Source organism: Cyphellophora attinorum, assembly GCF_001299255.1.
Source record: "Cyphellophora attinorum strain CBS 131958 chromosome Unknown Contig9, whole genome shotgun sequence".
Lineage (NCBI taxonomy): Eukaryota > Fungi > Ascomycota > Eurotiomycetes > Chaetothyriales > Cyphellophoraceae > Cyphellophora > Cyphellophora attinorum.
In genome coordinates this window covers 676,629-687,566 of record NW_017253237.1, presented here as the reverse complement: position 1 = coordinate 687,566, position 10,938 = coordinate 676,629, and the positions used below count along the sequence as shown (strand labels likewise).

Genomic DNA, 10,938 nt, shown 5'->3' with positions numbered 1-10,938 from the left:
AATTCATGTGGCTGGGTCACAACAGCCTCTCGCCGACCCCTGCTCCTTCCCAAGCCCATTTCAACGGCTCATTCTACATGTCAGTACATAGATCCAACAGTGCGCCTGTTGACAGCGTCACGGTCGAGCAAGTTGCGAGCGACATGGGAGTAGCCCTGCTGGTATTAAAGCATTTCACTAGATGCCGATTTCGTAGTATGTTCGTACATAGGTTTTAGTCCTGTCTGTGGCGCATTGGCGACTCCGCGACTCTGGCGAGGCAGCGCCTCGGTTCTCTCCGGCGCCCAAAAGCTTGAACGGCTGGTCATCTTCAAGCCAAGCATCCCGCTAATCTTTATGTTCATCAGTCGTCTTACCTTACCCCTACCTTGAGCCGGGCTGATGATACACAAATCGATCTTACACCAGGACGATCACATCGAGCGCATAGTAGTGTGCCTTGTCGTAGACCATTGAACGAGGATGGCCGTCGGCCCGCGGTTGGCACGATTGTGCCTACCTCAGAGAGGACCCCGACCTCCTTAGGCTTCTCCGATACATCCAATGCAAGATTTCGGACTTAAAGTGGTCGAACAAACCAGGCTAAGTCCGTCAGGAATTATACCTACAGCAACGCTCGACGTCAACAGTAACAGCGACGATCGTGCCCAGGTTAATATATAGGTCTACGCCATCCACACCAGTCGTCCTGTGCAGGCCCGACATCTTCGCTGAATCCGAAATGGCATCACACGCAGAATTCGACCAAGCGACCGAAGCACTAGACGCCGCTAAAGCCTTTCCTGACCAGATCAAGGGCAAGACAATCATAGTGACGGGCGTAAGCAAACTAGGCATAGGCTTCACCACAGCACAAGCCTTCGCCTCGCAGGCACCAGCCCATCTCATCATCGCAAGTCGCACTCCCGCCAATATCCAGGAGTGCATCGATGCAATCAAGGCAGACTACCCCCAAGTCGACTACAGACCGTTGAAGTTGGACTTGGGTAGCCAAGATGCTGTCCGCGACGCTGCTAAGGAAGTAATGAGCTGGGACGACGTTCCTGAAATAAATCTCGTTGTTAATAGCGCGGGAATCATGAACCTGCCGAAGCGCAAATTCTCCCCTGAAGGCATCGAGCTGACCTTTGCGACGAATCACATTGGCCACTTCCTATTCACTAATCTGCTCATGCCCAAACTCCTCAAGTCTGCCAAGTCAAGTCCAAAGGGCGCCACTCGGATTGTCAATGTCACTTCGCTCTCCCCGACAGTAGCTGGCATTCGATGGAGTGACATCAACTTCGACAAGATCAGCACCGACCTGCCAGAAGACGAACAGCCCAACTATCAGATGATGAACATGTGGGGCCAAGGGCCGGCTGAGGGAAAGTCGTACCTGCCAATCGAAGCATACAACCAAAGTAAGGTTGGCAACGTGCTCTTCAGTGTCGGGCTCAACAAACGCCTGGCCGACAAAGGCATCCTCAGCTTCGCATGTCACCCAGGAATCATCAACACTGATTTGGTGCGCTATGCATCACCAGAAGTGAGAGTCGCGATCAAGGAGCGGGTCAAGGGCGTGTATATGAAATCGCTGGGTGCTGGAAGCTCCACGAGTATCGTTTGTGCTACGGATCCGGGACTCGGTGTGCCAGCCGAGGAGGCTGATGCTAATGGCAAGGAGAACCATGGCGTGTACTTCATTGATTGTCAGGTCAGTGACCGAGCAGATCCCAGGGCCGTCTCGAGCAAGAACGCAGAGAGGCTGTGGGCATTGAGTGAGGACTTGGTAAAGGAAAAATTCACCTACTAAGAGTACGGTGATGAGCTGGAAGTCATTGATGAGGCTTTCTGTCACTAGCGTCATCGCAAAATATGTGTGTACATAGCGATCAGAGAGATGCGTCTGTCAGTGCGCTGACAGGTGGCTGGCTTGAATCTCTCTGAGCTACCAGAACTCCCTGCCAGCGATCTCCATTGTCGTCACGTGTTGACGAAGTCGGTCCCAGACTGTGGCCACAACCGTCTAGCTTCAACCTCCATACAGATCGATGACACTCTTCGGCACGCGAAACGTTCCCACAGGCACGTATTCGATCTCAGGGAACCCCATTGAGGCCGGTCCGCCGAGTTCCAGTCCTCTTGCAGTGTCTGTCCATCTTGGTGATGCTGTGATCGCAATGACAACAACCTTGAGCCCATACTTGTAATTTGGCGTCCCCAACCCTTGGGCTGTCTCTGCGTCAAGTACAGCAATAAGATCCGGCACGGATGCAAGCACGCGAGGGCATGATTGACCTGCTTCGACAGCCTCGACATATGCGTTTTCGTTCTTGAACGGCACAGACACCGTCGCCTTGCTGCCGTCTGAAAGTGTTCCGTCAATCTCAGCTACACCATATGAATGGCCTGTTCGCAGCACACGCTCGACACTGACGATCTTCCCTTGAGCGAGAACGCGAGCTGTTTCACTGCCTCCCACAGCGTCAATGATTCGTTGAGGTCTGTCAGCAACATTCTTCTCCAGCTCAATGGCTCTACCAATGGACCATGCCAATGAAACGGTGTTCAGAACACCTTGTTCCTGGACCGCTTGTGCCGACTTTGGAGGCGCTGCATGGCCTGCCAATAGACCCATCTCCACACACGCAGCGCGTAGGATCTTGTCCACGAGCCGATCGGTTCGTGTAGAGGTGAGTGTCATGAACGAGCCGTCTCCGCTGGCAATAGTAGCCGGCAACAACGCCTCGCCTCTGGCTGAGCCGTACACATTCGGTGTCGTTTGCCATCCAGTTGGATACGCTCGACCCATAAAGTCAGCATCGACGACCGGAACGTTATGTGCAGCTGCGAGTTCGAAGTTGACAAGTCCGTTTCCTCCGCCGATCTCGAGCGCCATGAAAGCGTCAACCGGCGGTAGCTGCATCACCTTCACCAGTTCCCGGTGGGCTTTGTCGCATTCGTCCGCTGCCAAACGCTCTGAGCTAACTTCGGGGCTCCCAATGCAGCCCGTCCATCCAACAGTATTGTGTGACGCGAGAGAGAAAGCCGAGACGATCTTGACCGAGCCAGGCTTTTGCTCAATGAGGGATTTGACCTTGAGAAAATTGCTGTAGGGGTCGCCTCCACCACCACAACCAAGTATTTTGCATCCACTGGAAATCCACGTGAGGTCTGTCACAGAGAGTGTCCATTCTCCGTTCTTGATGGTCGGCTTGTACTCAGTAAGATCGTCGGCCTCGGTGCTTTCCACGGATTTCGCGATCTTCGTCGGTCTATTCACAGTCGGTCTATTCACAGGCCGTCTCACAGGTGGTGCTGGAAGTGCGTTCTCTTGCACTGTGGGTGCAGCAATGACGTCGAGCTTCCCTACGGCGCGGGCAACGATCCGGGCTTTAGCATCGACGTATTGTACAGGCAGCACCGTGACTTCGGCGATCTCCACTGAGTCTGGCTCCGCGCCATTGCTCACTGCAGCCTCTACTGCAGCCCTCGAGATCTGTGCTTGAGCTTGCTTGATGGACTGCTGCGACAAATCTGCAACGATGTCGACAATCCCTGACACGCGGGAGATCGCAGCACCCACCGCGTTTGCGACCTCTCCCCCTCTCACGCGTCGTGCACTTCGTACGCCCTTCAATGGCTCATCAGTGTCGATCAAGATAGCACCTCCACCAACGATGAGGACGTCAACGTCGCCTTTCGAGATCTTCGTGCGGTCCACTAGATCCTCCACTTGTTGTCGCATCCTGCGCTTTGCCTTGGACACGATTTCGGTACTGATATCCGATAGAAGCGCAGGATCGCCGACCCCTTGCAGATCAGTTCGTTGGGACAGGCCGTGTGCTTCAGAAGCGGCCACAATATCGGTTGCCGTCAAAACGTCACCTCCGAATAGCTTGGCTCGTGATCGCAGCTCCAGCGCAACACTGTCAGGGCCAACACTCTCACCTCCATCTCTGATGACGCTGCCGCCGCCAAGTCCGATTGATTCCACTGCGGGCAGGGCGAAGTTCGTCCTGACTCCGCCTACCGTACTCAACAAGGAGCTCATTCGAGGTAGTCCATTAGGTAAAAGGAGTCCAGAGTCGGCTGTCGTGCCGCCAATGTCAATTACCGCCAGAGACTCGGTGGGGCCTTGAGCGGGTTGATCCATCTCGGTGTTGGCGGTCTCCCAGAGGAACTTGCCGCCCCGTATTGAGTTGGTCGGTCCTGAATTGAACGTGCGAATAGGCAATTCAACCGCTTCTCGAGCGCTGAGAACGCTGCCGTCATTCTGGGTGAGGTACAGTGCGCAAGGCGAGTCGCCGAATGTATCAAGCATTGCTTTCTGGAAACCTGAGATCGTCTTCTCCGCAAGTGGCCTCAGCGCTGCGTTCAGTATCGCCGCATTCTCTCGTGCTAGGAAGCCTGTTGACGAAATCTGGTGCGAGAGCGTGATTCTTGGCTCCAGTGATACTCCATGCTCTTGCGCGAAGTGTGCCATCTGTGTCTTGAGCACTTCACCAGCTCGTTTCTCATGATCTGATTTCAATGGAGAGAAGATTCCAGCGATGACGACGTCACTGATTCTCATCCCGGACAATTCCGTTGGCGACTGTTGCCAATTCAGACTCGTCTAGTGGTGACAACTCTTCACTGGTGATTTGATGGCCACCATTGCAGAAGTACGAGCCGCCGTAGATCATCTCCTTCAGCTCCGCTGGATAGTCGACAAATGGAGGCACGCCCAGTCCGAATCCTTCTGTGCTGCCGCCGCATAATCTCACGACTGCTACACGCTCGAGGTCCGGAGATCGTTGGACCACGGCATTGACGAAGTGTGTCGTGCCGATTATAACGCAGCCGATGTCATCTAGTGAGACTCCACTGGAGTTTACGACTGCTTGATTGCCTCGTTGATGCCAGTGGTCACGTCTGGAGTTGTAGGTGCCTTGTGCGAGGCCAGAATCTTGACCGGATCGAGTGTTATCAAGGCACTGTCACTATTTGTGCCACCTGGTATAAGTATCTATCAGATTTGACTCACACACAGAGCAACACAAGGACGCGACAACATCGTAGCATAAATGTTTGCTTACCAACATCAACGCCGATTCTGTATCTTGCGCGCTGCGGCGCGCCCATGCTGCCCATGTCGCCGTTAGACTGTACAGGCTTGTAGGCCTCGAACCCTGTTCATGCCGAGTAGGTCGCGTTGGTATCATCCGCCGATGTCTGCTTGTGTTGCCTCCGCGGCTGCCTTATAGCATGCCGCCAGGAAGCGAAGACTACATCTTAGCATCTGCCTTTCCCACGCACGTCGTGTCGCCGATTGAGGTTTACCGACCGACATTTGGGCATTGGCCGAGCCTACGAAAGGGCTCCCATGAATTGCCATGAAATGCGAGTGAACTCCGAAGATCGCGGTGGGCATGGTCTAGCTCAATCTGGTTAGCTTGGGATTGTCGGTCAACTTCACGCCATCGGTCAACCGCGTCAATGGATGCTGGCTGCCAGAGTGGAACATCTCCCGCCGAAGGCGAGGATAGCATGAAGATCTAATGCCTATCCGCCCTTCCTATCTGCTTCGCGCGGATCGGCCAACTCCAAGCGATAGGCAGCGGCTGTCATGCGACTGGGACCGATCCACACCCAGCGAGCACATCGATGAATGTGCTCTTCCCAGATGCCAACATCCCATGCAGCACCAGTCTTTGGTCGGACAACTGCCACAACAATGTACACTGATTCTTTGCTGATGCATGCTGTTGACGTTGCCTTATCATTCGGCCTCCAGCTCTGACTAGCGTGGCTATTTCTCGTCACCTCTGTTACCTCCAAAACTTCAACAACCACAGCAGCATGGGAAGTCTTGGTTCAGTCGATGTCGAGGCAGATATCGCCATCCCCATCATCGACCTCGGGCCCATCCGTTTTGGCACACCGGACGAAGCTCTGGCAACAGGCAAGCAAGTATACGAAGCCTTTCGAGATGTTGGCTTCGCGTATATACGCAACCACGGCGTGCCTCAGGAGAAGATAGATGAAGCCTTCAAGTGGGTAAGTCTTCGTTAAACGCGTTTCATGCCTCAAGCTAGTCATGGCAGTCGCAGCTGCTGATCAGGGCTCTCCTATAGAGTGCTAAGTTCTTTGAGCTACCTCTGGAAACCAAGAAGCTTGCGCCACATCCTCCAAACGGATGGCACCATCGAGGGTATTCCAGTCCAGGCCAGGAGAAAGTCTCACAGATGGAATTTGACCCTGATAAACTCGCCCAGCTACGCACGTCTGCACCAGATTTCAAAGAGTCCTTCGAGCTGGGTCGAGCGACAGATACCCACACCCCAAATATATGGCCTCCGGACAGTGCCCTCCCCGGCTTTCAATCCTATATGCTCGATTTCTTCGCCACTTGTGACATCGCCAAGCAGTCACTTCTGCGTGCCATCGAGTTAGGTATGGACCTACCGCAAGGCTTCTTCAGGGACTTCCACTCCAAGCAGGACAATCAGCTGCGCTTGCTGCACTATCCTAGCGTGGAAACCCGGTTGCTGAAAGACGAGAAGGTCGAACGTATCGCGGCCCATACCGACTTTGGCACTATGACGATGCTATTCCAGGACGATGTTGGTGGACTGGAGGTGGAGGATGTGAAGATCAGGGGCAAGTTCAATCCAGCACCATATATCAAGGGCACAATAGTAGTGAACATTGGAGACTTCCTGATGAGGTGGAGCAATGATCAGCTGAAGAGCACGCTGCACAGGGTCAGAGCGCCTCCGCCGATGCTTGGCAGTGAGGGTATTGGTGAGTACACAAAGGAAAGGTATTCTATTCCATACTTTGTGACGGCGGACAGAGAGAAGACCGTGGATTGTCTTCCCGGCTGCTGGGGCGAAGACAGGCCGAAGAAGTACGAGCCGGTTTGCTCACGGGACTACATCGAGATGCGGCTGAACGCAACATACTAGGTGAGGAGCTTACGAGGAAGGCGCTACTAAGCTTCCCGGGCGTGTTGGTTGGACCTGAATCTTTCTGGCCGTACTAGTCGCAAATTTCGATCAATCATTATATTCGTAACTCTCCCGGCTGTCGATGCATAGTCAAGCTGATAGCATCACGAGTCGTAGGAGTGCTGAAACGATGTTGACGATAGCACGAGACGATGAACATGATTCTGAGGAAAAGGCTGTAGCTCTTATCTGGTGCCAAGATCACGATTCGGCGGGTAGGTCTAGCCCAGAGCAGTTAGTTTGTATTCAACCGTCGACCTATGTGACATCTCCTTGTTATCGCTTCAGCACTCGATTGTGTGTTGCCACGAGGATGGGTCGTCTAGCATCGCACAATGAGCCGAGTAGCGACAGTGCAGACATGCGCTTAAGACATGCCTATGGATCTCATGCGGCTGACGAATGACGACAACGGATGAGGTATGCCAAAGAGCCTTGATGCGTCGCGTAGTCGGCGCTTCCAGATCCAGAGCAAATTCGGAGGATCTCGTCACTGGCGCTCTCGCAAGTCTAGGCCTTGCGATGCGTGTCGAAAACGCAAGAGTGCCTGCATTATAGAAGATCAGCCACCGTGCCTCTTTTGCAAGGACAGAGGCTTGGACTGCCAGGCCACGGTTGGTCCATTCCGTCCGCGTCGTAAGAGAGACTCGACTGGATCTGTACCATCGGATCATGGCTTGAACGAACCGCAGGACGAAGTCCGGGGATTTGACGAGTCACCCCCAGTGCCTGCCGACGATCTCGTTCACGATGCCGCAGAAGTCGACCTTTCCTCTCCCGTGAACAGCACACTGAGTCAGCCAGCAAATTCAAAGATCCATTTCAGGGCCAGGAAGAACACCGCGACGCCATGTCTCGACCCGACCATCCCATTGCGGACCGACATGTGTGCTAAGACAGCACATAGTATGGGATTAAGCTCCGAGCAGGACACTCATCTCCTGGCTTCATTTCGTTCCTTCATCATGGATGAGTTGGACCAAATCAGTGGGGAGATTGTCTCTGTCTATGGGGGAAGTACGGCTACAGGGAAGCCTCCCGTTCACTTCTGTGTACTTCACGATGCATTCATGCCATGGGACACGGCCATACGGGAAGAGTCATCAGACAAGATCGAATCATGCGTCGCGCCTTATGCAGGCGACCTAGTTCGACTGTACTTCAAACACGTTCACCCGGTATACAGCGTTCTCTCGAAGACTCGCTTCTTGCGTGCTTTCAAATACGAGAAGCTCAGTCTACCTGCGTCATTGCGTGGCGTCGTGTACGGTCTGGCGGCGGTGTTCTGGGATCAGGACGATACTCTCAAATCTGTGCCCCGGCCGTTCGAGCAGTATCAACTGTTTCATGCAGCTCAGGCATCCTTGGAAAGGGAGCTTGATGCACCGAATATGTGGAAGCTCCAGGCCTGCTTATTGATGCTACACGAGCAACCCGCGTCTAACCACACTTTCCAAACACCTCGAACGTGGACTCTGAGTGCACAAGCGGTGGCCTGTGCGCAGATGATTGGTCTTCATCGTGATCCGACAGACTGGAACTTGGAGCCCTGGGAGAAAGCACTCCGGAAGAAATTATGGTGGGCAACGTACATGACCGACGCATGGGCGTCCGTCTCTCATGGGAACCCTCCACACATCTATCCACAGTCTTACACCACGACCAACGCCAGTATTGATGACTTGCGCATGGATGAAGACGTTCCCGATGACCTTCTGGACCTGGTCGAGCCGCAAGACTCGTATTTCAATGTCTCTACTGCGGCTCGCTTCGTCGAAAATGTTCAGCTCACACAGATCCTACACAACCTTCTGGACACATCTTTTTCTGATCGAAGCTACCAGATAGGCAGGACCGATCCACTGGAGCTCGAAGGGCGACTTGGACGCCTACTTCGAGAACTGGAAGACTGGCGTTCTCTCATCCGAGCTGTGTGACTATGGAATATAAAGCACTGGATGGTGGCCAGCACAATGCCGCGCTGCACCTCGCTTATTTTGCCACGTGCGTGCTGCTCTTTCGAGCTCTGATGACTCCAGCGTCTATGGCCTCCAAGCGTAACCCACAGTCGTCGCTTCGGCGCTTCTTCGGGCAGGCCATCGATCACTTCGACGCTTTACCAAGATTCATGGACCAAATCACAGTCAGCATGCTTCGAGGCTTCTGGGGACGACATGCTAGAGCACAACTACTGTTGATTGGGAACTTTTTGGAGCTTCTGTTCCTGCTATCATCAGATCCTGATGAAGTAAAGGGCTCATACGCGATACTGGAGCGATTTCATGCGTCGCTACACAGGCTGACCGAGATGGGCAATGAGGATACCATGACGCTCATCAGGCCTGTCGCAATCCGCATCGATTCGTTCTTCACTCAGGCAGCAAACATGATGAGAGAGAGCACCCGAGCGGGATCACACCTGGGCTCAATCATTCTAGACACTACACCATGAGATCGGCTCGAATTTGAACAGCAATGAATCACATTTCGCCTCTGCCGGACTTTTAGACGTCATTCGAGATTCACTGCTACCCTGGTCAGTTGAAGCGTACTCCAGCTACTCATCGTCGCCAAAGAACACCTTGATGGGCATCCACGAATCATTAACCACCTTGAACCTGGTCTTTATACCGTTCAGCGCCTCCATGTGACTGTCAGAAAGTGCCCAGCCATCCAAGTCGAAGTTACTGTCGATTCTAGATGGCGTAACGCTTTTAGGGATCACGCTCGTTCCCCGCTGTATGCTCCACATCAACCTGGACAGATCATGAGCAAAACGACCTGGAGATGCAGCAGTCTGGGTACTTACAGGACCTGAGCAGGCGTCTTTCCTAACTCTTCTGCCGTGCCGATTACCGCAGGCTCTTTGTATAGTGGGTTGTCGATGGCGCCTCCGAGACATGAGTATGCTGTGCAATGAATGCCTTTCGACTTGCAGTACTCTAATAGTTTGTTGCTGTCAAACGTCAGCCTCGCGTATTTGCCTTATGACAATGACGCCACATACGATGGGTTCCCTGGATGCAGCTCTATCTGATTTACGGCTGGGACTGTTTTACATAACGGGTCGTTCAACAATCGCTCAAGGTGTCGAATTTGGAAGTTCGAGACGCCGATGTTCTTGACTTTGCCAGTCTTCAGCAGCTCTTGCATCTCCTGCCTTGTACAATATTAAGTCAGCGCAGAATTTGATGGCTGGCTCGCAACATACCAGGTCTTAACAAAATCCCAGTCGTCCAGATGCTTTGACTGGTCATCTGGATTTGTCGAACAGGGAAAGTGTATGAGATACAAGTCAACATAACCGCATCCCAGATCCCTCAACGACTCTTCGAATCCTTCACGCGCCTTATGATGCCAGGGATTATCGAGCTTGGTGGTAATCCATATTTGCTCTCGAAGTACGCCGGAGTCCTTTATGCCTTGTCCGACCTCAACCTCATTGCGGTAGTTCCAGGCGGTGTCGATATGTCTATACCCAGATCTGAGTGCATGGGAGACTGCTGCTCGAACTTCGGTCCCGGGCGATTTCCATGTACCCAGGCCAATGCCAGGGATCCGTGCGCCAGTATTCAGAAGGAAAGTCTGGGATGTTCGAGACATGCTCATCTTGTGTTGGAAAGGTTCGATGCGATTCGAATGCTGGCTAGACCGTCTTCTATACTGGTGATTTGGCCGCTGTGTCTACGAGCACTACAGAAAGAGCTCAGAAGTTGCCGATCTCTCACATATCCTCTAAGTCGCTTACGCGAGTCTGAGTTACGCACAACATGAGTGCTCGCAGCACAGGGTGGCCTCCAGATACTCCTGTCCATGCTATCGCTCAAAGGCGTCGGTCAACCTTGCGTCGGTCAACTCCGCCCAGCGCGATCGGTCAACTCTGGCTTCGGGCCACGCTCCACCGTTATCATACCCCATGATTTGCTCGGATCCACTCTGCAGGGTCCCATAGTCACACACT

At 53.4% G+C, this 10,938-nt stretch overlaps 7 protein-coding genes across 7 annotated transcripts; 4 read left to right on the top strand and 3 right to left on the bottom strand.

Annotated features, from left to right (window-relative positions):
• Positions 1-721: 721 nt before the first annotated feature.
• On the top strand, positions 722-1,795 carry AB675_9280 (Short-chain dehydrogenase TIC 32, chloroplastic; the record flags this gene model as incomplete). Its single annotated transcript, XM_018149799.1, has 1 exon — positions 722-1,795. One exon carries the CDS (start codon positions 722-724, stop codon positions 1,793-1,795), a length of 1,074 nt encoding a protein of 357 aa, XP_018001551.1.
• Positions 1,796-2,014: 219 nt separating this feature from the next.
• Positions 2,015-4,468, bottom strand: AB675_9279 (uncharacterized protein; the record flags this gene model as incomplete). Its single annotated transcript, XM_018149797.1, has 1 exon — positions 2,015-4,468. One exon carries the CDS (start codon positions 4,466-4,468, stop codon positions 2,015-2,017), a length of 2,454 nt encoding a protein of 817 aa, XP_018001637.1.
• Positions 4,469-4,544: 76 nt separating this feature from the next.
• AB675_9278 (uncharacterized protein) lies at positions 4,545-5,118 on the bottom strand (the record flags this gene model as incomplete). Its single annotated transcript, XM_018149796.1, has 2 exons — positions 4,545-4,915; positions 5,064-5,118. The coding sequence occupies 2 exons, from the start codon at positions 5,116-5,118 to the stop codon at positions 4,545-4,547; spliced, it is 426 nt and encodes a 141-aa protein (XP_018001339.1).
• A 708-nt stretch (positions 5,119-5,826) lies between these two features.
• Positions 5,827-6,935, top strand: AB675_9277 (uncharacterized protein; the record flags this gene model as incomplete). The annotated part of the gene is made up of 2 exons (XM_018149795.1): positions 5,827-6,024; positions 6,102-6,935. 2 exons carry the CDS (start codon positions 5,827-5,829, stop codon positions 6,933-6,935), a joined length of 1,032 nt encoding a protein of 343 aa, XP_018001429.1.
• A 1,007-nt stretch (positions 6,936-7,942) lies between these two features.
• Positions 7,943-8,914, top strand: AB675_9276 (putative transcriptional regulatory protein; the record flags this gene model as incomplete). Its single annotated transcript, XM_018149794.1, has 1 exon — positions 7,943-8,914. The coding sequence occupies one exon, from the start codon at positions 7,943-7,945 to the stop codon at positions 8,912-8,914; it is 972 nt and encodes a 323-aa protein (XP_018001491.1).
• Positions 8,915-9,021: 107 nt separating this feature from the next.
• AB675_9275 (uncharacterized protein) lies at positions 9,022-9,429 on the top strand (the record flags this gene model as incomplete). Its single annotated transcript, XM_018149793.1, has 1 exon — positions 9,022-9,429. One exon carries the CDS (start codon positions 9,022-9,024, stop codon positions 9,427-9,429), a length of 408 nt encoding a protein of 135 aa, XP_018001424.1.
• Positions 9,430-9,534: 105 nt separating this feature from the next.
• AB675_9274 (Glycerol 2-dehydrogenase (NADP(+))) lies at positions 9,535-10,586 on the bottom strand (the record flags this gene model as incomplete). The annotated part of the gene is made up of 4 exons (XM_018149792.1): positions 9,535-9,733; positions 9,787-9,933; positions 9,985-10,137; positions 10,189-10,586. The coding sequence occupies 4 exons, from the start codon at positions 10,584-10,586 to the stop codon at positions 9,535-9,537; spliced, it is 897 nt and encodes a 298-aa protein (XP_018001434.1).
• Positions 10,587-10,938: the final 352 nt, after the last annotated feature.